Source organism: Alexandromys fortis, unplaced genomic scaffold, assembly GCF_014885135.2.
Source record: "Alexandromys fortis isolate MF-2015 unplaced genomic scaffold, M_Fortis_MF-2015_v1.1 scaffold_148, whole genome shotgun sequence".
NCBI classification, from domain to species: domain Eukaryota; kingdom Metazoa; phylum Chordata; class Mammalia; order Rodentia; family Cricetidae; genus Alexandromys; species Alexandromys fortis.
This window is the reverse complement of record NW_026068019.1, coordinates 2,961,931-2,985,528: the sequence shown is the minus strand read 5'-3', so window position 1 is coordinate 2,985,528 and position 23,598 is coordinate 2,961,931. Positions and strand designations below refer to the sequence as shown.

The 23,598-nt window shown below is 36.0% G+C and overlaps 1 protein-coding gene across 11 annotated transcripts in view; it reads right to left on the bottom strand.

The window, feature by feature from the left end:
• Positions 1-23,598, bottom strand: part of Birc6 (baculoviral IAP repeat containing 6) — a 189,692-nt gene that overhangs the window by 60,546 nt on the left and 105,548 nt on the right. For all 11 annotated transcript variants that reach the window (XR_007595527.1, XM_050162966.1, XM_050162964.1 and 8 more), the window contains 17 exons: positions 22,822-22,975; positions 20,455-20,571; positions 18,596-18,750; positions 17,994-18,120; positions 14,501-14,611; positions 13,447-13,580; positions 11,987-12,114; positions 11,034-11,596; positions 9,601-9,776; positions 8,998-9,094; positions 8,668-8,862; positions 7,639-7,839; positions 4,257-4,536; positions 3,383-3,639; positions 3,045-3,153; positions 2,559-2,780; positions 788-1,568 (listed from right to left, as the gene is read on the bottom strand). Coding sequence is in view for 10 of the 11 variants with exons in the window: in XM_050162966.1 (XP_050018923.1) it covers positions 788-1,568; positions 2,559-2,780; positions 3,045-3,153; positions 3,383-3,639; positions 4,257-4,536; positions 7,639-7,839; positions 8,668-8,862; positions 8,998-9,094; positions 9,601-9,776; positions 11,034-11,596; positions 11,987-12,114; positions 13,447-13,580; positions 14,501-14,611; positions 17,994-18,120; positions 18,596-18,750; positions 20,455-20,571; positions 22,822-22,975 (3,807 nt within the window). In the remaining variant the exon portion in view is untranslated. The remainder of the gene's footprint in view (positions 1-787; positions 1,569-2,558; positions 2,781-3,044; positions 3,154-3,382; positions 3,640-4,256; positions 4,537-7,638; positions 7,840-8,667; positions 8,863-8,997; positions 9,095-9,600; positions 9,777-11,033; positions 11,597-11,986; positions 12,115-13,446; positions 13,581-14,500; positions 14,612-17,993; positions 18,121-18,595; positions 18,751-20,454; positions 20,572-22,821; positions 22,976-23,598) is intronic.

The following is a 23,598-nucleotide window of genomic DNA, read 5'->3' as shown; positions in this document are numbered from 1 at the left end:
TACACAATATTATCTGTGTTGAAAATTTACTGATACAGGTATTATTATCACTGATAAATATATCAACTTGTCCAAAGTCACAAAAGCCACAGAGCTGAAGAACTCAGCAACAAACCAAAACAAGGATCCAGCAAATATTCTTAATTCTAGCTTGCAAAAATTGTTGGCCATGCAGACTAACTCCAATAAACTGTAACGTACAGAGCCTCTCTCCTGAAACCTACTCTTAATGTCTGTGTGATAATAGGCAAACCAACAGTGATGATAGGAGTCTGGTAATACTTACAGTCAATCAAGTTCCATCAGCAAAACTACATTCTAGGCTAGTTTTTTTTTTTTTTTTTTTTTTTTTTTCAAGACAGGGTTTCTCTGTAGCTTTTTTGGTTCCTGTCCTGGAACTGGCTCTTGTAGACCAGGCTGGCCTCGAACTCACAGAGATCCACCTGCCTCTGCCTCCCAAGTGCTGGGAGTAAAGGCATGCACCACCGCCCGGCTTCTAGGCTAGTTCTTTAACTAGGGAGTTTGAAAGAGTGTCAGATTGTAGCTAGAATGGTCATGAATTTAGAGACACCTCATCCTAAAATGTGATAGATTTTGAAGACCATATATTTCAAGGAGAGGGAAAAGACATTGCTACTTCAATTGTGCTTGGATTCTGACATTTGCATGTACTTAATCCCAAGTTTTATTATCACGTGGCCCTCAACTATTTCCAAAAATGTTATACCTTCTCCTAAATAATTATTAAGGTCCCACATAAACTCTAAGATGGGCTTTGTTCTCATACCTGTGCCATCAGCTTTTGATTATTAGGGTGACATGAAATACACTGCAGAAAGAAGGCAACAGTTGCGTTCTCAATGGCTGTCCGTTGTTGAGTAGTCAGTCCTGTTGTAGCTGCTGAAGAATGAGAAGCTGCTCTCGTGCTGCTCTGTTGTGCCCCTAAATTATGTCCTCCAGCAGTGGACCCAGAGTGACACAATAAAAACAAAAGTGCTGTCCATAGTGGATTAACTTCAGAACCACCAAGCCAATCTTTCATAATATGGCTATTGCCAACTTCAGTCAAAAACCTAAGAATAGGAGCGACTAGATCTGCTGTAATGGGCATCTTATTACAATGTTGTGGAACATGATGCCGCCTAAGTTTGTCCTGGGAATTATCTATTGACTGAGCAATGCTTTCTGAGTAGGAAATGTGGCTAAAACAAAAACTAGCCAGACTCCTCACAAGAAGGGAGGGCAACCCAGAATCTAGTAACTGTTTAATTGCTTCTGGAGACTGAGATGAGGAAGCAAGAGTTGCCAAATGAGATTCAGTTAGTGCAAGAGGTGCTTGCGCATTTTTGGAGTCATCTGTCAATGATGAAGTAAGATCTTGCTTCTTGCTATCATCTGTCATGGACAGTCTATGATGACATTGCACTGGAGGAGGGGTAATTCCCATCCAGCCCATGAGCAAAGAAAAGTAATTTGGGTGTATATGGCACATGGAGCAAAGTAGACTGTCAACAGCTTTCTTCAAAACCATGTTGCATGGAAGAGACATGGACCAATTAAAAAGTAGCCTAGAAAAAGAAAAGATACCATATGAATTTGTTTATAGAAAAACATTCATAGCTGGAAACACTTCTACTGGGATTAAATATAATGACAAAAATATAGTTTACTTAACATTTCTTTTCTTTGAAAAAGGGTCTCACTCTTTTTCCTCAATGATCCTAGAACTAGGTACACTACCTTCCTGTCTCCCAGTGGGCAACCATCTCTGCCAATCTCAAACTTTCTTCTTATATTTTCCTTCTACAATGTACATTAAAGAAAAATATAGCTGATAGAAAGATTTGTCAGCAAGAATAACATAAAGCACTCTAGAACACCTACGCAAAGATTTTTGATTTGATGATAAACTAACAATATTGCTAATCAATCTTAAAACAAGGCTGGAGTATAGCTCAGAAGTAGAATATGTCAATCCCCAGCATGGGAGAAAATAAAATGTGTTATCTCATTTATACTTCTGTACTATTTTCAAATTTATTATTATCAAGAAAAAATTATCACCATTTGTTGGAACACAGTTCAAAAAAGAATTCTCATTTGAGAATTCTGAGTGCTTGGGAGAAAACTCCAAGAAAACAAGACTTTTGACTTGTGACCTCAGCTTCTTCAAAAACAATATTCGTCTTGAAATGCATTGCCATGCTCTTCTCAGGTGTAATGGACAGCTGTATTTAAGTTCACTTCAGCTGTTACTATTCATACGTTGATATGAAAAAACAAGCTTTTGCCATGTGTGTTAATAAGATTCACTTGAGTAAAGTGACTGAAGAGTATATAAATTGTCTGATGCTCTGAATAGAGCTGGCTATTGCATGAAACTTTAATCCACCTCATTTTTAGGCTCCTTTCTCCCAGGTTCTACCACCTTTAGAGTGGAAAACAACTACCGAACCACTGAAACAAACAAAACACTCTACGTGGTAGTTTGGTTCAAGTGAAAACCAAAAATAATCTAGCTCCTCAGGGAAGAGGGCAGGGTAGCACTCAAGACTTACTCAAATAGCTCTCGGTCGAGCAATGCTGGTAAATCATACTCTACAAGCAATTCATAACTGTGCCAAAGAATCGCTGCTACACAGTGTAGATGAGAGGGGGACGGCATGAGAAGACCATATTCAACAGCTGATGAGCTCGGGCACATATAGTTCATCCTGCCACTTCTCTTCAATGCAGCCATTTTTGCAGAGTCACTGACCCATTTTAACAAGGCCTGAATTCTTTAAAATAAAAAGAAAGTATAGTAATGCTACAACTGAAATAAACATGGGAACTAGTACAGGACAGGCAAAATTTTTAGCTCAAAAGCAATCAAAATATGTCTAAACATATAGAATCTACATTTAGGTTCCACTATATAAAACACATAGATACTGATATATAATATTTGTTTTAACTTTTATGAGGCCTTCCTAATGAAGAGTATTAAGTCCAATTCACTGCAGCATGTTTGTGATTAAAAGAAAAATAGCACCAACATCTACCTGTCTTTAGTTCCAGGATCCTGAGTTGTACCAAGTTGGTAAAGAATATCTATTGTAGAATCGGAGGAAAGTCCATTCAGCCTTCCAAAAAGTAAAGGACTATTCAAATCTAAGTAAAAGGGGGGGGGGATTTTTTAATTAGCCAACTTAAAATGAATAATATGCTTACAATTTTAAGTTATTAATTAAATGGCAGTTATAAATTATGAGAAAACAGTTCAAAAGTAACAAAGCTTTAAGAGAAATTCATTTCAGAAAGATAATTACAAATACTATGTAGTTCAAGTATGATTACTATGTAGGTATATAAAATTTATAAGAGCAAAGTCAATAGTCACCTGTAGGATCACTGCCTGATGCTGCACAATTTCTTAGGAGAATGTCTATAAGCTTCAGGCCAATTCTAGTGGACTGCAATCCAATCTTTACAAGTACAACCTCAATGTTGGGTGAATGCATTCCACAGTATGGTGACATCAATAAGGCAGCACAAGTCTGTAGCAGATTGGCAGTAGGTGCAGCTGCACTAGCCATCATTCCCTCTAGATCACTTATATGAGTAAGGCAATGATGTAATAACCGTAACCATCCAATGCTGAAATATAAAATTCAAAAGTATACGTATATTAACATAAGTACCTTAATTATTGCAGGAATAAAACAGAATTTATCTTTAAAACGTTCTGGAATGCTGAAAACACAGTACTGAATTAAACACACAGTAAGTTTTCTGAATAGGATAATGCCCACAGAGGGGACCTTCAGACCCTTGTATGGGTGAAATGATACTCTTATTAACTGACATTGATCAATCACAATAAAGATTGGGTTCACTGTTGCAAGTACTTGGGAATTCCTAAAGCAAGATTATAATCCCAAAACTGAAACCTAGAAAAACAAACATACTAGACACGACATGGGTCAACTCACAGACTAAATACACATGCACCTCAACTTACTGTTTCATTGCTATACCCCACAAAATATTTCATTACACCCCAGAGAACTAGGAATTATATAAACACCCACAGAACAACTTATTATGATCTAACATAGAAAATGTATCACAGAACACATACTTTCTTTCCTTTTTTTTTTTTTTTTGAGACAGAGACTCTCTGTGTAGCCCCAGCTGTCCTATAACTCATTCTGTAGACCACGTTGGCCTTGAACTCACAGAGATCTTTTAAGAGTAAGAAATAAAAAACATACCTTGTTTTGGAAACTTGATCTTCAGATGGAAGAAAGGGATTATTAACTGTGGCTGAGGACGTGGTCCCAAAAGCAGTTAGGCCTAATAATTTAATCTGTGAAAGGCCTAGTGTGCTAGCATCCCGAGGACGATGTAGTCTGAGGCAGACAGCAGAAGCTACCTCAGCTTTGACAAGTTGAATTTTTATGTAGGTGAGACCACTAGTGACAACAGGAGTTGACAAAGGTAGCATATTAACTCCATCTGCACTTACTTCAACAGACACTGAGGATGGGCAGGCTACAGAAAGAAAGAAATGAATATTCACAAACACACACACACACACACACACAAAAGTAAACTAGATGACACACTCTAATACAAATTCCACTAATTTGGCAGCGTCCAGGTATCTACACTATAAACTTACTAAAGTATTATATAGAACAAATAATACCTTGCCACAAACATCCATCATAATATTAGATATTTTAATATAACCTTCAATAATTAAAATAATCACAAATACTGAAATATTCACCTAAGGAAACAGTAACTGTGGATTTCAATACACACATTAACTGATACTCCCAAAAGGCAAAATATTCCAACCTAAAAAGCAATTATTTATTATTCCTGTTCTACCAAAACTGTCATGAACACTATATTAAGTTAATGTTAAGATTAGCTATTTAAAATAATTTGAGAAGAACAGAATATGGTTCAGGACTTCATACTGCAATTTGCAACACTGTTTAAATTTGCAAGTTAATTTTAAAACTGGTTTCACCTTAAATTTTGTTTGCACTTTAAACCTGTACCAGTCTTAAATGTTAAAAGTAAATCAATTCTTGTTATTTAAGTAATCCCAGTGAGGTACAACTGGCAACTCCCACAGGGTCATTACTACCCACATCACAGAACTATAGAGGAAACGTATCTATCAAAGAAAAATCTTGAAAATTGGTTGTTTTTAACTCCAATGATAAACACACTAAGTATAATTTTATTAGCTGGCAATTAAATGCCACTTACACTATGGATTAGAGAAATTTAAAAAACTTTGTAAACTAAAACTTTAAATACACTTCAAGAAACTATTAGCTATATTTATTTACATGCATAATAAATCAAAAACAGCCGGGCAATGGTGGTGCACGCCTTTAATCCCAGCACTCGGGAGGCAGAGGCAGGCAGATCTCTGTGAGTTCGAGACCAGCCTGGTCTACTGAGCTAGCTCCAGGACAGGCTCCAAAGCCACAGAGAAACCCTGTCTCCAAAAAAAAAAAAAAATCAAAAACACTAGAAATTCCCACGACTAATTAATAAGTTTATTCAGTTTTCATTGGAACACATACAGTAAATGTTCGTTAAGCATGCATAAATAATCTGCTCTCTCCACCTACATTGTACTTGCTTTCCTCATTCCCACATGTAAAATCTATCCACATTTATACAACCAATCAACTCCCAAATAAAAGCTCTTTCATTTCAGAATCACCTAAATGAACTTTAGTTCACTGTGGAGGAAAGGAAGTTAAGAAAGAATGCTAGAGATTGAAGCCAGCGTCTAATAGGAAAATGTAGCATCAATGAATTACATCACTAGACCATTTCACTGTTTTTACCTTAAAACTAGGCCCCCCTAAGTTGCTCACTCATTATGATGCCCAAGAGACCCTGAACTTTAATCCTACCAAGCCTAAATAGATAGAGATAGGAGCATATGTTACTCTGTCAAGCAGTACTTTGTCTTTTAAATGATGTATTTATTGCCTGTATATATTGCATATAGTCATTATATAGGTTTTCTTATATTAGTTATAGCTTTCATTTTTTATTATAAACAAAAAAAGAAAATGTAGTGATATTTCATTAATATTTTAATAAATAAGGCTTGCCTAAAGATCAGAGAGTAAAACGGGCTTACTGGTCTGTAGACCCCTGGCTCCTTGACTTTTTTGTTTGCCTCAGATCCTTTGTTTGCCGGAGTGAACTGAGCAAAACTCCTGTGCCTGCAGCTGATCTGAGCATGAGGCCTGCAGCTGAAAAATCCTGAGAGCTGGGCTTGGCTATTAGTTAAGGATTTCTATATCAGATTCCCTGGAGAACAATAAATTTGGCACTCTTGTATCAAGGAGGACCCATATCCCCGTGTCTGCCTGTGTGTGCATTTATTTTTAAGTCTCCAACTTAGTTTCCGGCTCACATACCATCAGGTAGTATGGGCGTTACACTGGTCAGCCTTACAGACCAGGCAGTGGTAACACACACCTTTAAGCCCAGTAGCCACTCTAGTTTGTCACAGAAAACTGGGCGATAGTGGTGTACGCCTTTATTCCCAGTCCTAGAGAGGAATATAAAACAAATGATGACAGCTCTCAAACACAGTCTCATTCTGAGATTCCTGGAGGCAGAATCATTTTGTACTGAGGTAGAGGAAACAGCCAGTGGCTGGCTGTTTGGCTTGTCTGAACTTCAGGTTGAACCCCAATCTGTCTCTGGGTTTTTATTAATTGTGCTACTTTTTTTTTTTTTTTTTTTTTTTTTTTGGTTTTTCGAGACAGGGTTTCTCCGTAGCTTTTGGTTCCTGTCCCAGAACTAGCTCTTGTAGACCAGGCTGGCCTCGAACTCACAGAGATCCGTCTGCCTCTGCCTGAGTGCTGGGATTAAAGGCGTGCGCCACCACCGCCCGGCTGTGCTACATTTTTTGACCTGCTAAAATAAGGTTTTAGACTATATTATTCTTTCAGCGTTGTTTTATTTTATCTGGTAATGCAGGCTAGCTCAAGCTTAAGACCCTCCTACATCATACTCCCCTGAGATTAAATTATAAGCGCATGGCATTATGCCTGACTTTCACCTTATATTAGCTGTATGTGATTAGAGAATAGTTTGGATAACATAACTAAATGAGCCTACCTTTCAAATAAAAATATTCTTTCAAACACAGTAACAATCTATGAAATCTCCCAGAGTTTCCAGACAACTGAGTGACACTGGATAACAATGAGAAGCAAATGAATGTAACAGTCTTAATATAAGAATCTAAGTGACAGAAAGTGAAAAACAGTATCAAGTACTATTAATGAATACACTACAGAGTTCTGTACCTAAGAAACTGATTTTTTTCAAATATTTTAAAGAATTTACTCTAAAATATTTTGATAAAGTGTATCTAATTAACAACCAAATGAAATAAACAATAATGCAAAAAAGACACCATTTCATTTAATAAGAAATTACTTACTTGGTGATAATTTAAAATAATCCACTCAAAACTGATTAAATACACATACAGCCTAAAATCAAATGTGACTATATTGTGGCTTGCTCAATAGTACTTTCCATTTCACCTGTTTCTAAATTAGTGTTATTCTCATAGTGCATCATAATACTCACTTGCAAGAGATGCAAGGTGAGGCTGAATATGTATCTCCTTAAGCAACACTGCTGAAGGCAGGTGGATAGTAAGGTCACACCAAGCCTCCTCTGGGAGAAAGATGTAGGACCAAGCAGCAGAACGAGCCCTTCTATGGGGTGGTGTGGCTTGCAAAAGCACCTCAGCTGGTTGGGCAGTAGGACTACTAGATGTGATTGTACCTATAAAAAACAACTTAATTAACATATAAACTTGTGAAAAGATACAGCAAGACATTGAGAAATATTCAGATAGCATAAATATTAAACAACAAAAAGAACAGAAAATAAACATCTGGTGGAACTGCAACACTTACAGTCACCAAGCATGATTATCAAAGTATTCCCAATAGTAAGACTGATAAGGTGACAAGTTCATTATTCAGATGACAAATGATTGCTAGTGAACACAGTCTAGTGCAATCTTTAAATTAAGAAGCAAGCTCTATGCCAAGCAACGGAGGCACATGCCTTTAATACAGTACTCAGGAGGCAGAGGCAGGTGGATCTCTGTGGAAAAAAAAAAAGAAAAAGAACCCCCCCCCCAAACCCACCAACTCTGTCCACAATACTTTTTACCATGAAAGTAATGATCTTTATTTCTCAAATGTTCATCTTAATGAAACAGCATTAAAAAAAGCATGAAAAGAAATGCAGAATAAAGGAATACATATTTAAAATAAGCCTTTAAGATATTAATATTTAAGTTCTTTAAAGCTGATTAACATTTAAAGAGAAAACAGACCTAAAAATGCCATAGGTCCATACACTGTACATCTATTTCAACTTGGAAGTTGAAAGAAACTCTTTTACTTTAAAAAAAAAAAATAGAAAAAGAAACCTGTTAAAATCTTTGTTCTTTAGTAGAATTGTTCTGGTATTGACAGCCTATAAAAGCAACTGCTTATATTTAAAATGGTACTAATCTAATATCAACTGTGTCAACAACTAATTTTGTTTCACATTATCCTATATCAACTCATAGTAATGAGTCAAGGACAGTTTTCTTACCAAGGGGTGCAAAGTTATGGATCCCTTCTGCATTGTCAGGCTCAGAGGCAAGGATTCTTGTTTTCAAAGTGCTGTCAACAGCTTTATTTGGACCAGAATCAAGAAATTTCATAATAGTTGACACCATACTTCTTGCAGTGTTCACAATAGCTCTTGTACTGGTAACCATATTGTTGCAAATAAGCTGAACTCCACCTAACTCACAAAGAGTACCAAATAAAAACAATCAGAGAAATAATACTGGACATCAAGAATTCACAGAATATAAAAATGAATACATAATAATACCAAGATCATGCTAAAATGATAGCATATGGGATTTTATCTTACCCATATCATGGAATGCTTTCAAGGCATCACTAGTATCCAATACTCTCAAAATAAACCACAACAATGGTTCAGATAACTGGCAAGTAGCAAGAGAACCCTAAAAAGGTAAATAAATACAATGTGATTTTAGAAGTCCCTGTGAATTTGGACAATTATATTTCTTAATATGATCAAATTATAATGTATGAAATTACCAATGAATTAATTTAAATATTACATTAAATAAAAATTTATACTAATCCCCTTAACTAAAAAGAAAGATAGGTGATTTTTGAAGAGTTGACTATCTTAAGTAGTTCTCGGTAACAGCTTGATAGTCAACTATGCGACCTCAGAGAAAGCAGAAGTAGTAGTGTTATTTCCCCGTCTATATTTTCTTTTACTAACCCTTAACTTATCTTTGAAAATACCATGCAAAGGAATTTTATTCTTCAATTTCTATTAAAACTGAAATAAAATTTACTTTGTTCATTAACAGTTCAATAACTGTGTTATTTTCTGACATATTAGGTAAAAACTATTAATCTGCCTGATATATAATTCTCTACATGCATTACTATCAAACTGTTCAAATTATTGCAGCTGCTGCTGGAATGAACGTACTTGTCTGCCCATGTATCCACAGGCCATGTAGGTCAAGATTGGCTGCAACATCATGTGGACGGTAGAGGCTTTCTTACTAAGTGTTGTCAATATTGTAAATAATCCATCTCCAACTGATATGGCATCTAAACCACCATGAAAGTTTTCATGTTTGGTGAGATGTAAGCCACTTGCACCTAGTTTAATAAAAGATTACACATTTTTTAAACTATACACATAAAAACCAAAAAAAAAAAAAAAAGTTTAAAAAGGCAGTTTAAAAAAAACACTAAAAGATGGGTACGTAAGTCTCCTCCTCATGAATAGAGACAGACAGACAGACACAAACACATACACCTCTAAAGATAAAAGTATTTATAGCAATATCCAATAAAATATGGTTTCGTGGGGGCATCAAGTTACATGAGATCTCCCACTGTAAGTTGCTATAAAAACGTATAATACTATATGACTAACATATAATTTCACTCTAAATTCTAGCATTGAGTCAAGAAGAAAATAAAGAGTCTAGATGACAAGTACTGTCTCCTCTTCCAGAGGACCCAGATTTTTGTTTGTTTTTTGAGAGAGGATTTCTCTGGGTAGCCCTGGCTGTCTAGAACTTGCTGTGTAGATCAGGTGGCCTCAAACATACAGAGATCTGTCTATCTCTGCCCCCTGAATGCTGAAAAAAGGCATATACCACCGCCACCTGGCAAGGAACCAGTTTCGATTCATAGCACCAATATGGTAGCTAGCTCACAACTGTCTATAACTACAGTCACAGGGGATCTGATGACCTCTTCTAGACTCCAAGGGCATTGCATGAACTTGGTGTAGACATCCAGATAAAATAACCATACATACGAAAACAAGGGGGTGGGAGGAGAAATACTAGTAGGCAGAAAATGTATCAGAAATTAACTTTGTCACATTTTGTTAAAGTGTATTCAAAGTAATACAATATATTCGTTTCTAAATGATAGAAAAGCTAAACAATGGCATGTAAAAGTATAATAAAATATGCATCATAGAAGCAAGCAAGAAGTACATCTTACTGGTCTCTAATACACTGAAGTCATTACAGACATTTATATATAAATCATGGCACTTAAGACCTTTTTTTTTTTTTTTTGACACAGGGTCTTCCTAACTGACCTATAACTCCCTATGTATACCATGTTGACCTCAAACTCAGAAAGAGCCTTCTTCTTTTTCCTTCTCAGTGCTGGAATTAAAGGTTTGTGCCTGGTTAATTTGGATTTCTTACTTTACTTTGTGTTTCTCAGATTTTTGAAACTGACACATACAATCTTTTGATAATCCATTGCCTACAATGTCATTCCATGAAAGTATTTACTAATAACATTAAGTTCTTGCAAAAATCCTACAAAAAAAAAAAAGACTAGGTATAATACCAAGAAAAGATTAAGATTAAGATTCCAAATACATACCAATTATCATTGCCATGGCACTGCTATTACACAGGCCTAGAGCAGACAAAATCTGGCTCATAATCTGTTGGTTGGCTAAGACTAAGTCAGCAACATAGGCAGGAGATCCTGGAATACTGGTATTGCTTCCATTGACATCTTTGCCTCCTGAGACTTTTTCTTCATCGGAAACACTATCTGTTGTATTAGTGGTCACGGACACTCTTGCGCTGTATTCCCTATTGCTTGAAAGAGGCAGCTGTACTAAAATGTTAACAAGTTTTAACAAATCAAACATGAGTTGATCTCTTGTCATTTCACCACAAACGGCTTTTGCATCACCTGGACGAATGAGGTTGGCAAAGAGTCCCCCAAAGCAAGCTCGAGCACCTACAGAGCTATCTGATCCACTTCTAGACATGACTTTGTCTGAGCAAGTGATATAGTGATGCACCAAGAAGGTGACAGACTCTATCACAGCAGAAATAGTACTAACTGAGACAACTTCAAAGTTCTGTTCCAGAGTAAATTCTAATAGCTTCACTTGAGCATCAAGAGGTCCTTGGCCTGTCTGGAAGGCCCCCCTGCAGAGACAGAAACACAGACAGAATTAATTAAAAAATTAAATCACTATAGGCAGTTTTGAAGAATTTAAGTAATTTAAAATAACTTTTAGCTAAAAATTTACTAAGCTATTAGACCAATAAAACACAGGTGGAGCTATGAAGTACCTACTGTAACAGGAACTGGAAGACTTGGGGGGAAAAAAAAAAAAACCAACGAGATGAAATGAAAATGACCAAGATATACCAAAACACCAAATGAGTGTTTCCTCTACAGACTCTCAACCCAAATATCCTCTGGCCTATTTGTTTCAAACAAATTCTAATTAGTGTCAGGGGGGTGTATTTGGAGGACTTTGTATTCATTTGTGTCATATCAGGACACGTACAGGAGTACATGCTGTCATTTACCTTTCTGTAGACAGTATATGGATTAGCTTGAGCAAAAGTTCACTGAATATCTGAGGACATGTTGAAGACAGATGCACTTGTAATCGAGTCAGAAATTCCTGCATGGCTTGTGTAGCTGTTGGACCAACCTGAAGAGAAAAGCATATTCACTGAAAACTACTGAGCAATGCCAATGGCATCCTGAAAGGGTCAGGTGTAAAGCCATGAGGTATCCTGTTAGAATGCTTCTTAAGAGGAAGAAGAGAATATTTACAGTGACAGAAAAAGCAAATTTGTGATTTAGGTCCTCAAGTACTTCGTATAAGTTAAAAATTGATAATCTATTATTAATCTTATTTCTTTATGATTATATTACTAAAAAAGATTCACTATGAGAATATTTTGCATGGATTTTTATGAACCTTATGAAAAATATGATTCCTAAAGAAAATAATTAGAGACTAGAGAGACGACTCAGTAATCAAAAACATTAGCTGCTCTTCCAGAGAAGCCAGGTCAATGAGCACACATGGTTACTGTCTATATAATTCTAGTCCTCTTCTGATCTCCATATTCACCAGGCAAGCACCTGTTACACAGGCATACATGCAAATAAACCATTTATGAACATAAAAAACTCAGATTAACTGACTCAACCAATGGTCATGTTTTCAGTGCCTAGTAAAATAAGAGCTTTTTAAAAAAAAACCAAAACAACAACAAAATTAAAAATTACACCCTAAAGCTGAAATACAACTATGCGAAGTCCCAAAAATTTTCTTTCCCAAACATCTTTCTCATAAATAAAAGAACTGATGGTGATCAGCACTTAATGAACCATGCCTCAGGTTAAGGATGTCTCTGTAGAATTTCTACCTAGTGGTCTTTATTTTTATTATTCTAATTTGCTATGATAGACAATCCTAGAAGAATTTATGAACAGGAAAACACAATAAAACCCACCAAGGTACTTTAGAATTACAATTACAACATAAATGAAATTTATATGAAGGAAATCTACAGTGAGATGCATGAAGCTCATTCATGAGCATTATTTTAGGGGTTTTTTTTTGGTTAAGATATATCATTAATATCATAAAATAATTAAATTAATTGTCAACCTTAATAATAGCACTCGTTAAATGAGAAATTACAGAAAAACATTAATTCCCACTAAAAAATTTAATGTTTATTAAATTATTCAAAAACTAACAATAGCTGGGAATGGTGGTGCCTGTCATTAATCCCAACCTTCAGGAGGCAGAGGCAGGTGAATCTCTGTGTGATCGAAGTCAGCCTGGTCTAGTAGTGAGTTCCAGAACAGACAGGATTATATAGTGAGACACTGCCTCAAACAAAATGAATCTGTACAGACAAAAGCTTACTATCAGCCTTTCAGGAAGGCTACTTTTAAAGAATTATACTTTACAAATCTGTTTACTGAAAGGTTTGGGCACATCACTAGTTAAAGACTGTATTACCTGAGGGCTGTGCTGATTCGTCCCATGTGGACTTGTACCAGAAAGAAATTTCACTAACACATGAATAAGGTTTGGATCTGAAACCAACAAATGAGCTGTAGTCTCCTGATTTCCAATAGAACTGCTGGAACCAGCTGTTAAAAAAAAGGGGGAGGGAGTAAGGAAAGCAATAAATTACTCCGAATAATAGTGAAATGCAGTGTTTATAAGCAATTCTTTGTTACCAAAAAAAAAAAAAAAAATCTAAATTCCTTATTAAAGTAGAGTTCAATCACATGAGCCTGTGGTGCTGGCCAGTAATCCTAATTACTGAGGATGCAGGAGCAAGAGTAGAAACCACAAGCTTAGGACTGCTAGAGCTATAAACAGAGTTCAAAGCCACATATGGCAACTCAGGAAGACTCTGTCTCATACTCAAAAGTACAAAGTGGGTTGTGGATAAAGTCCTATGGTAGAGTGTTTGCTTCACATGCATGAAGCCCTGGGCTCAATAACCTCTACTCAGAAGACAGGCTGGGACTACATTCTCTCTTCTCATCTACCTCATGGGTACTCTCACCTCTCTTCAGACTGTAAAATCACATTCAATACATCTTTCTTTAATGCACAGACAAGTAAAAAGGACCAAAATCTCAAGTGTCCTATTTTAGAGTAACAACCTTTCCAGAAACAGAAAAATAGAGACTTACTTGGAGAATTTTAAAATAAATTGAAGCAAACTCTATTCCTTTTTGTCATAGACAGGTTATATCCTGTGAAATATAGATAGGAAACACACCCTTTGCACTAACTTAATCTTCACTATCAAAGAGTTATATAGGAAATAAAATAAATCAGAAAGTGGATCAACACTTTACACAATCTAAAAGGTTTTCCATTAAATTAATTTGTTTAAATAAACATGAAATCCATCCAAATAATGTCATAAAAAATAAAAAAGCAACGAATCCTTAGATTAATATTTCATTTAATGGAATGACATACATCAAGAACTTATTATTAGAACTATTAAAGTACATGCCAGTGACCTATATAAACAAATTTTTGAACTTACAATTAAGCTGCATGTTTGTCATGAGTGTTAGGCTATGAAGCACAAGGCACCATGTCCGGAGCAAAGTATTTGGATACCAAGCTAGCACTGTGAGAAAGCTAGTTATTGATGCTATATAAAAGAGAGAGAGAGAGAGAGAGAGAGAGAGAGAGAGAGAGAGAAACCCATAATTAGTCAGGATAACTAAATGTTTACTAATGATTTAAACAAAAGGCAAATTATTTCTTCACAATTACCTCAATTAAAGCTAGGATTTTTAAAATACACAAACAAAAACCATTCCCCACCAAATACAAATAAAACTGCAAGAATCGCTAACAACAGGACTGGAGAGAGGGCACAGTGGATAGGAGCCCTTACTGCTCTGCATAAGATCCCCACAAGATGAAAAAGGCATGAACTCCAATCCCAGGAGAGCTTATACCTCTTCTGACCTCTGTGAGTAGCGACATGCACACGCTGCACATACATACACATAAAGTTAAATAAATATTTTAGAAAGTCGATAACAAGACAAGTTTAAAGCTCAGCAAGTTAATACGCAATGAAATGTTATCATTACAAATTTTCATCCAATGTAATTTCTCTATAAGTTATATTCTTGAAAAAAAATCTTATAAAAAGGCACCCTGAAAAATATGGAATGCATTAGATCAATTAAAACAATAAAATTTCAAACTCAAACTAATTAGGTAGATTGGGAGACACAGAAAGAAGCAAGAGCGGGTGGTGGTGGTGTACCCCTTTAATCTTAGCACTTGGGAGGCAGAAGCAGGGGAACCTCTGTGAGTTCAAGGCCAGACTGATCTATAGAGCAACAGCCAGAACTACACAGACAAATCCTATCTTAAAAAAAAAAAAAAAAAAGAAAAGAAAAAGAAAAAAAAAGGAGGGAGGGAGGGAGAGTGGGAGGGAGGGGAAAAAAAGGATGGAGAAAAGGAGAGACAACTGGAGAGATGGCTCAGTGGTTAAGAGGCTGTTCTTCCAAAGGTCCTGAATTCAATTCTCAGTAAGGTAGCTCATAAGCATCTACGAAGGGATGTGATGCCCACTTCAGGAATGCAGGCATACATGAAGACAGAGCACTCATGAGAGAGAGAGAGACAGACAGACAGACAGAGACAGAGACAGAGAGAGAAGAGAGGAGACACAAGGCGGGGAGTAAGAACAGTTGGAGAAATCTAAAAAGTTATTCAAGTGCACAATGCCCATCAAATATGGCAGTATGTGCCAGACCAGGGCCCAAAACTGCTTAAAAACATGCTCCAAGGATGCTTGTTGACAGCTATAAGAAAGGAAACAATGGGAGTCCTTCTGTAAGACCTAGAATGTCAAAAGCAGATGCACTTTAAAATTCAAATGACACAATTTTCAAGTTCAAAAATGAGGACCATTAGATATTTTGAACCTATAATTAAAAGGTTAATTAGCCTATGTATCTAGAAAATTGTCTTACCAAAACAAAAAACAAAGCAACATCATAAAGATTAGAAGTGACGTGCTTCTAATTCCAGGCCTTACAAAGATGAGGTCATAAGTTTAAATAAGGCCAACCTTGTTACTAAGCCTGTCAAGAACAAAGGAAAGAAAAAAGGGAGAAAAGAGGACAAAAAGAAAGGGAGGAAAAAGCAAGAAAGGGTGAGGGGGAAGAGGATAAATGAGGAAAGGAAGAGGAAGGGAAAAACTAACCAGCTCAACTTCTATTTTTGAAGATTTATTCATTTTTTGCCAGTGGTGGCTCATGCCTTTAATCCCTGCACTTGGGAGGGAGAGGCGGGCAGATCTGTGAATTCAAGGTCAACCTGGTCTACAAGAGCTAGTTCCCAGACAGGCACCAAAAACTACAGAGAAACCCTGTCTCAAAAATCAAAAAAACAAAAAACAAACAAAAAAATGTATTCATTTTTATGTGTTTGAGTGTACTGCCTGGACATATGCTGCATATCACGTGTGTGCTTGGTGTTGAAGGAGGTGTGGTGGACCCTAGAACTGGAGTTATAGATGGTTCTAAGTCAACATGTGGGGTAGTGGGAACAAAACTTGGATCCTCCACAAGAACAATAAATGCTTGTAACTGCTGAGCTGTCTCTCCAGTTTCTGCAGGCCAGCTTTTAGAAAGCAGTCATTGATCATCTATGAAAATGGTTGGATACTCTCTCACAAAAATCATCGAAATCACAAGCTTCCAATTTTCAAGTGTCCTTTTCAGAGGACCCAGGATGCTATACAAACCAAGAAGGGCAAATGCCTATCCAAACGTCACCAAGTATACATACAAAAGGCACAACTCTGAAGAAGTAATGTGTACCACCAGTCATTACAACTGTGCAGTGGGTAGGTATGTTAACACAAGGGACAAAGAGTGAATGCCCTAGAGAAAGAAAAATTTTAGTTAAACGTTTAAAAAGAGCAGTACTAAAGGATTAAAGTGTAGAAGGATTAAGGTGAGGGGTGTCAGGATATTGCACATATCCAATATCGGGGCACATTCCTGTACTTACAGACTTCATGGTGGAATTAACACAAACATGAGCTTCCTCTGCCACAAGGGGAGAAAATCTTTACTGAAAAGGAAAAAAATGCTTCCAACAACAGAAGCAGAAACACAAGAAAAAGAGCCGCCAAAACGAAGAAGCAAAACATTACAGCAAGGAGAAGAATAAACCATAAAATTAATGCAAATAGGCTGAAGGGATAGCTCAGCATGAAAAAGCATTTGCTGTACAAATATAAGGATCCAAGTTAAAATCTCCAGATCCCACAGAAAAAGTTGAAGGTACAACACCTAAGACCTTAGTATTAAGCAGAGACAGGAGGATTGCTGTGGCTTGCTGGCAGCCAACCCACATCCAGGTTCAATAAGAGACTGACTCAAAGGAATAAAAAGGACAGGAATAGACTAGGACAACTGATGAACTCCTCTGCGCGTACACGCACAGACACACAGAAACGAACCAGAAAGACTGACACAGACACTCACACACAAACATTTACATATAAAGACCAGGAGGGGAATGGGAGGAGAAAGAGGAAAGGGAAGGGAAATCAAAGTTTTTTTTCAGGTGTTTTGAGTCAGGTTCTCATGATGCGACCCTGGCTATACTGGAACCCACTTGGTAGACCCAGGCTGGCCTAAAACCCATGCCAGATCACTTGATTAAAAACATTAAGCAGGGATACATACTGAGTTTCAAAAAGAATAAACCATGTATTTAGTTATTTAAATGTTTGGAGACGGGCTCGCTAAGCAGTGCTAGTTAATCTAACTCACTATGCAGAACAGGTTAGCCTCAGACTCACAGAAATCCATCTGCCTCTGCTCTCAAATGCAGAAAATAAATGCTTGAGACACCACACCCAACCATAAAGTACTTCTTTCACTGAAATAATATAACCCTAACAATAAAAATAATGTACATTTTTATCTGATTATGACCATTAAAAAACTTACTATTTGGATTAAATTAACAGTTTCCAAGCTAAGAAACCTTACCTTGATTTAATGAGATAACAGGTATTCGATTAGCATTATATAAAAAAATATCTGCTCCATTCTCTTTGTTCCCTGATGAACTAGAATTAAGGCTCAATGTGAGCCACAACTGAAGAAGTGATTCCAACTTTAAAAAAAAAGTAAGAAATGAAAAATATATTACAAAGTAGCACTTAAACATCTTCATGATTATAAACTTATCATGAGTAAATGACTTGTTTCTCATTGCCTTCTGGTTACTTAAATTTGGTTCACAAGGAAATAGATCTTAAAATTCTTGGTGATTATAATTTAACTGAATTAAAATGTATAATTCATCTCATACCCCATGTTTTCCTCAATGAAAACTTAGTCAATTCTTTTCAATTACAAGCTTATATGTACATAGTAGAAAGAAAAGTACAAATGCTTAGATTCATGAAAATTAAAAATGGCTGATCACTAAGGAAGAGGCATTATTAAGTATTCCTAAAATTTTTCTTGACTGAATTTAACAAAGAAACCGTCATGGTCAAGTTGTTTAAGAATTTTCCAGTCAGTTTCATCTAATAATAGGGAACTAGTAATATGTCAAAATTCATTGCTTTCACCTAAAGTCCTACCTGAACATGATGGACTTGAAGCATGGAAAAAAGTTTATTGAAACAAACATTTAACATTGGAACAGATGATAACTGTATAATGAGTTGGCTGTTCTGGTTTGTTGCTTGTAAACTTCCTAGAAGTGAATCATCTGTTCCAGTTGGAGATTGTGAAACTGAAAATCAAACACAAGTACCAGAATAAGTTTCAAAATACATGTGAATTGATCAATAGTCAAGAACAGGCTAAAAACTTCATTACAGTGAAACTATGTACATTGTTCTATAATATTATCTAGAAAAGTTGTATTTATGAATTATTATACATTTAAGAAGACAAGGAAAAGAAAGGCTCCCAAATTCACAACACTTATCTCTTAACACTTATCCAAAGTTAATGAAAGGAAAATCTTGGCTACTTACTAAAAAGGTGATTTTAGAATACTCCAGTGTATAAACTGCAGCAGCTGTTCTTATTGTGCTACTAAACTTAGGACAGAGCACTCTAAAAGGTGTTCTACTACTGACCTAGACCCAGAACTCTGTGGTTCATTCATTCTTAACCTTGACTGAACTTTAGACTCAATTTAATGCTGCCCAGAGGACACAAAAATTAATAAAAATATATTACAGCAAGCAAAAAATATGAAAACTTTTATCATACATTCAGAATATTGTTACCCTAAAAAGAGACATACCTGGAGTGCAGGACAGTAGTCAAGGGCAGAAGATTAACAAAAGTAGGTATATTTCAAAAAGGCTTTCAAGAAATTTTAAATAAGCAATACCAAATAACCAAATGGATCTTGGGGGAACATGTGGAGGAGTGAACCCATTAAAAGAAGCTCTCATATTAGATAGGAGATAATACAGAGTACTTTTAATGTACTAATAGTGGAGATTTTTTTTTCCTTTTATTCCTCCATCTTCTGTTGAGGTAGAAATGAATGCAGATTGTAAACTTTCTATTTATACAGGAGAGGTCTAAAACTCCAAATTTATGAACCAATATACATTTTTCTCTTCACAGATAAGTGATCACCCAAGACACTCCCAACTACTTATAGTTCTTTATTCAGTCAGCATAGGAAAAACTGAAGTGGTGTGTATACCTAAAAGAAAAAATTTTATCTCCTCTTCCTTTGCACCACTCCTTAATGTTTGTCTCGGAGAAGGTATGTATACCTCAAATATACTTCCCTGACAAGAGTAAATCTAGCAGTGTACGTCCACATCAACAATGCCCAAAGCTGGCAGACCACCTGTCTCTGTTCAGACCATTAAAAAGAATTTGCCTTCTTTTTGCTATAATTAGAAAGGTACGCCTTACCAAGGAGTGGTGGTGCATGCCTTTAATCCCAGCACTTAGGAGGCAGAGGCAGGTGATCTCTGTGAGTTTGAGACCAGCCTGGGATACAGAGTGAGTTCCAGGACAGTAAGGACTGTTACGCAAAGAAACCTTGTCTCGAAATAAAATGAAAATAAATTAATTAATTATTTTTCTCAATTCTGGGGTTCAGTTAGGAGACCTTTAGCTGTAATTTCACTTATACCATCCAGCCCCTTATTTCAGAATAAAGATGCTTTCTTCTGAATAAAAATTTTTTAAAAGTTGGGTGTATCATGGATGTATGATATAAGTAATGAGTTATGCAGTATTCCCTAGAATTTCCTCAATCTCACAACAGCACATGCTTTAGGTTTTTGGACTCAATTTATATGGAACTGTATTTGGCATGTTCCCCAAATGTCCACTTGTGAATACACTATCTTATTTAACAACAAGCTACCAAATCACAGAGGCTGAATTACCATAGACACAGAATTTTAAACTTGTTTTTGGGGAATAATACCAGATACTCAGTAATAATTAAACCTACAGGTAGGAGATGTATTTGTTAATGCTTGTAAAATAGAATCTGCTTCCAGAGTAGACATCATTTTCAACATAAGTTCTGCTTGCTGTTCAAGGCCAACTTCTAGACGAGCATCTAAAGCTACAATAGGGAGGAAAAGATAACTGATCAATTATTTGTAGACAGAGTTTCTGGCCTGTCTGGTCCCACAGTTGTTCAGTCCCAAATAAACACACAAACGCTTATATTAATTATAAGCTGTTGGTCAAATAGCTCAGGCTTATTACTAAATAGCTCTTACAAAATAAATTAAACCATAGGTCTTATTTATGTTTAGCCACGTGGCTTGGTACATTTTCTCAGTAAGGCATTCTCACCTTGCTTCCTTTGCATCTAGCTGACAATTGTGTCTCTGCCTTTCCCTTTCCCAGAATTCTACTAGTCTGGCTGTCCCACATAAACTTCCTACCTGGCTATAGGCCAATCAGCACTTTAGTAAACCAATACAAGTGACAAATCTTTACAGTAAACAAAAGCATTATCGCACAATACTTATTACTCATGTACTTCCTACCATAGAAAACGTGGAAACATGATCCCAGAAAGGGGTGATGAAGGTTTTACTTCACAAACAGAAATCCTAGCATGTGGTATCAGAATTAAACCAGAGAGACTATCTGAGCATGCAGATTAAAGATGGGAAATAAATGGTATAGAGACAGGCGGAATAAATAAATGATGCAGTGACAACAGAAGGAAATACATTAAAGAATGGTAAATAGCTTTCCTTTCTGACAAAAAGAGAAAACAAAAAGAAACTCAACAGGGAACTATCAGACATTAAAATAACTGTTAGCTTATCACACTAGACATAGATAAATGTATAGATACACAGAAATACACTTATTATATAGTAACAGTCACTAAAACAGTAATAAATTCCATTGAAAGCTTAGTTAAGACCCTATTGCTGAAGATACCATGCACCTCAGAAACAGAGTCCAGAGACCCCCTAAGTTGGAACTAACCTGAATGTTTCCTCCCTAAAGACCAGCTTTCATGGTAGCAGAAAGTACCATGTAAGTGTTCAAAGGAGAAGAGCAACAAACAGTCCTATCCATCCACGATGTCCACTAACTATAACAATAACCAGCATGGCACTATAACCTGAAGAGTACAGTAGTCACTCTCTAACTGAACTTAGACCTGCTCAACAAGAAAGAAACCATGCCTGGTACTGGAAACCTAGACAAATAAGTACTAGTGAAGTCATAGAATTTGGAGAACAACCTACAATCACTTTTCTAAATTAGCATAATCCCTAACAACAATTCAAACATTAATCTTTATGCCCATAGACAGGTGGAGTTTTTACCCCTAGCAGGGGTATTTCTCTTTCCAAAAGATGGGAACCATTACAAAAACAAAACAAATCAAAAAACAATCAATCAAAATGCAGAGCTATGGAGCCTAATTCCAATGGACACATCAAGAAAACACACTTGTACATAAGGTTCAGAAAACACCATGTAAGAAAGGGAAGAAAGATAGTTAACAGCCAAATGATTAGGGAATTTACTGTGAGACTTTTCCTAATAATGTCCGATGGTACACCCATGAAATCTCACCAATATGACTGCCCAGGCAGCCCGAAAACATGCATATAAGTGAAATTCTACACTGAGTAGGATATATTTATGCATTTATGAATGCATGCATACACACATACATATATACATACATACATAACAATGAATGGAAAAAGAGACCCTGGATTTAAAAAAGAGCAAGAAGAGGTATTTGGGGATGTTTGGAATAGGAAAAGGAATGGGAAACGATTTAATTATGTTATAATCACAAAGTAAAAGAAATTATGACAAAGTAAAATAATGTATTCTCAGTTCACATATCAAACAACCATCCAATAGGTTAGGGTTAATGTTACTTTGAAAGAGAAACCAGAGTGAACAATCAAGAAATAAAAGCTATTTAAATATGCTGACAGAGCCAGGTAGTGGCACAAGCCTTTAATCCACTCACTCAAGAGGCAGAGGCAGACGGATCTCTTTGAGTTTAAAGCCAGCCTGGTCTACAGAGAGAGTCCCAGGACAACCAAGGCTACACAGAAAAACCCTGTCTCAAAAAAAAAAGAAAGAAAGAAAGAAAGAAAGAAAAGAAAGAAAGAGAAGAGAAGAGAAGAGAAGAGAAGAGAAGAGAAGAGAAGAGAAGAGAAGAGAAGAGAAGAGAAGAGGAAGCCAAAAACATTTAAAAAACAATAAAGGCAGCACACTGGTGATAGCAACTCATGAACTGTGTACTCAAAATGGTTATTCTCAAACACAAATTTACCTACAACCTCCTTAGTATATGTTTTAAAATATGCACACTTACCTTGAGATACTGAAACACTGACAGTCTGGGATCCATTCTTCTCTGTGTTTGATGGTGGCTTTGCTACAGGCATCCCCAGGCCTCCAATGTAAGGATTATAATTATAGGTACCATAATCAGCTCCCCAGTAGTCATACCAGGTACTGCTTATAGGCTTTTATAAACAGAAAAGTTAATATTTTTAAAAGTTATAGAATTTATAACATTTGAACCAGAGTAACCCTACAAAATAAACATTCCCCACCTTTTAAATACCTCAAAGATGCTAGAATTTTATTAATTTACAAATTGCTTTGGTAATAACCTACTCATTATTTGGACAAAACATAAAAATAACTTAGAGGATCAGAACCTGAAAGGTAACAGGCGTCATTAATAAAATAATGTATCCCAAGAGCAGTAACTGTATTACAGCTGCACCTCCATTAAAATTTGAGAGATAATAACATAGAAATAATGATAGCAAGAATCTTATCTTGGATAAGACTCCAAGTGGCTGCTGTGAATGCTGGTAATTCATCACTAACATTTGCTGGCTTCTGGAGATTATTATTACCATAGTTGGTCATGAATATATCAGTTTAAAATGAAAAAATAAGATGTACTATACACAAAATTGTCAGTTTATTCTTACTTCAATTTTGAAAAATTCGTTTACTTAGAGTGAGACAACTTGAAAAAATTAGTTCTCTCCTCCACAGGAGTGTTGGGATCAAAACACCATTAACTTTGTAATTTTTTAACATGTATTTATTATAATTATGTTTTAAAATTAAT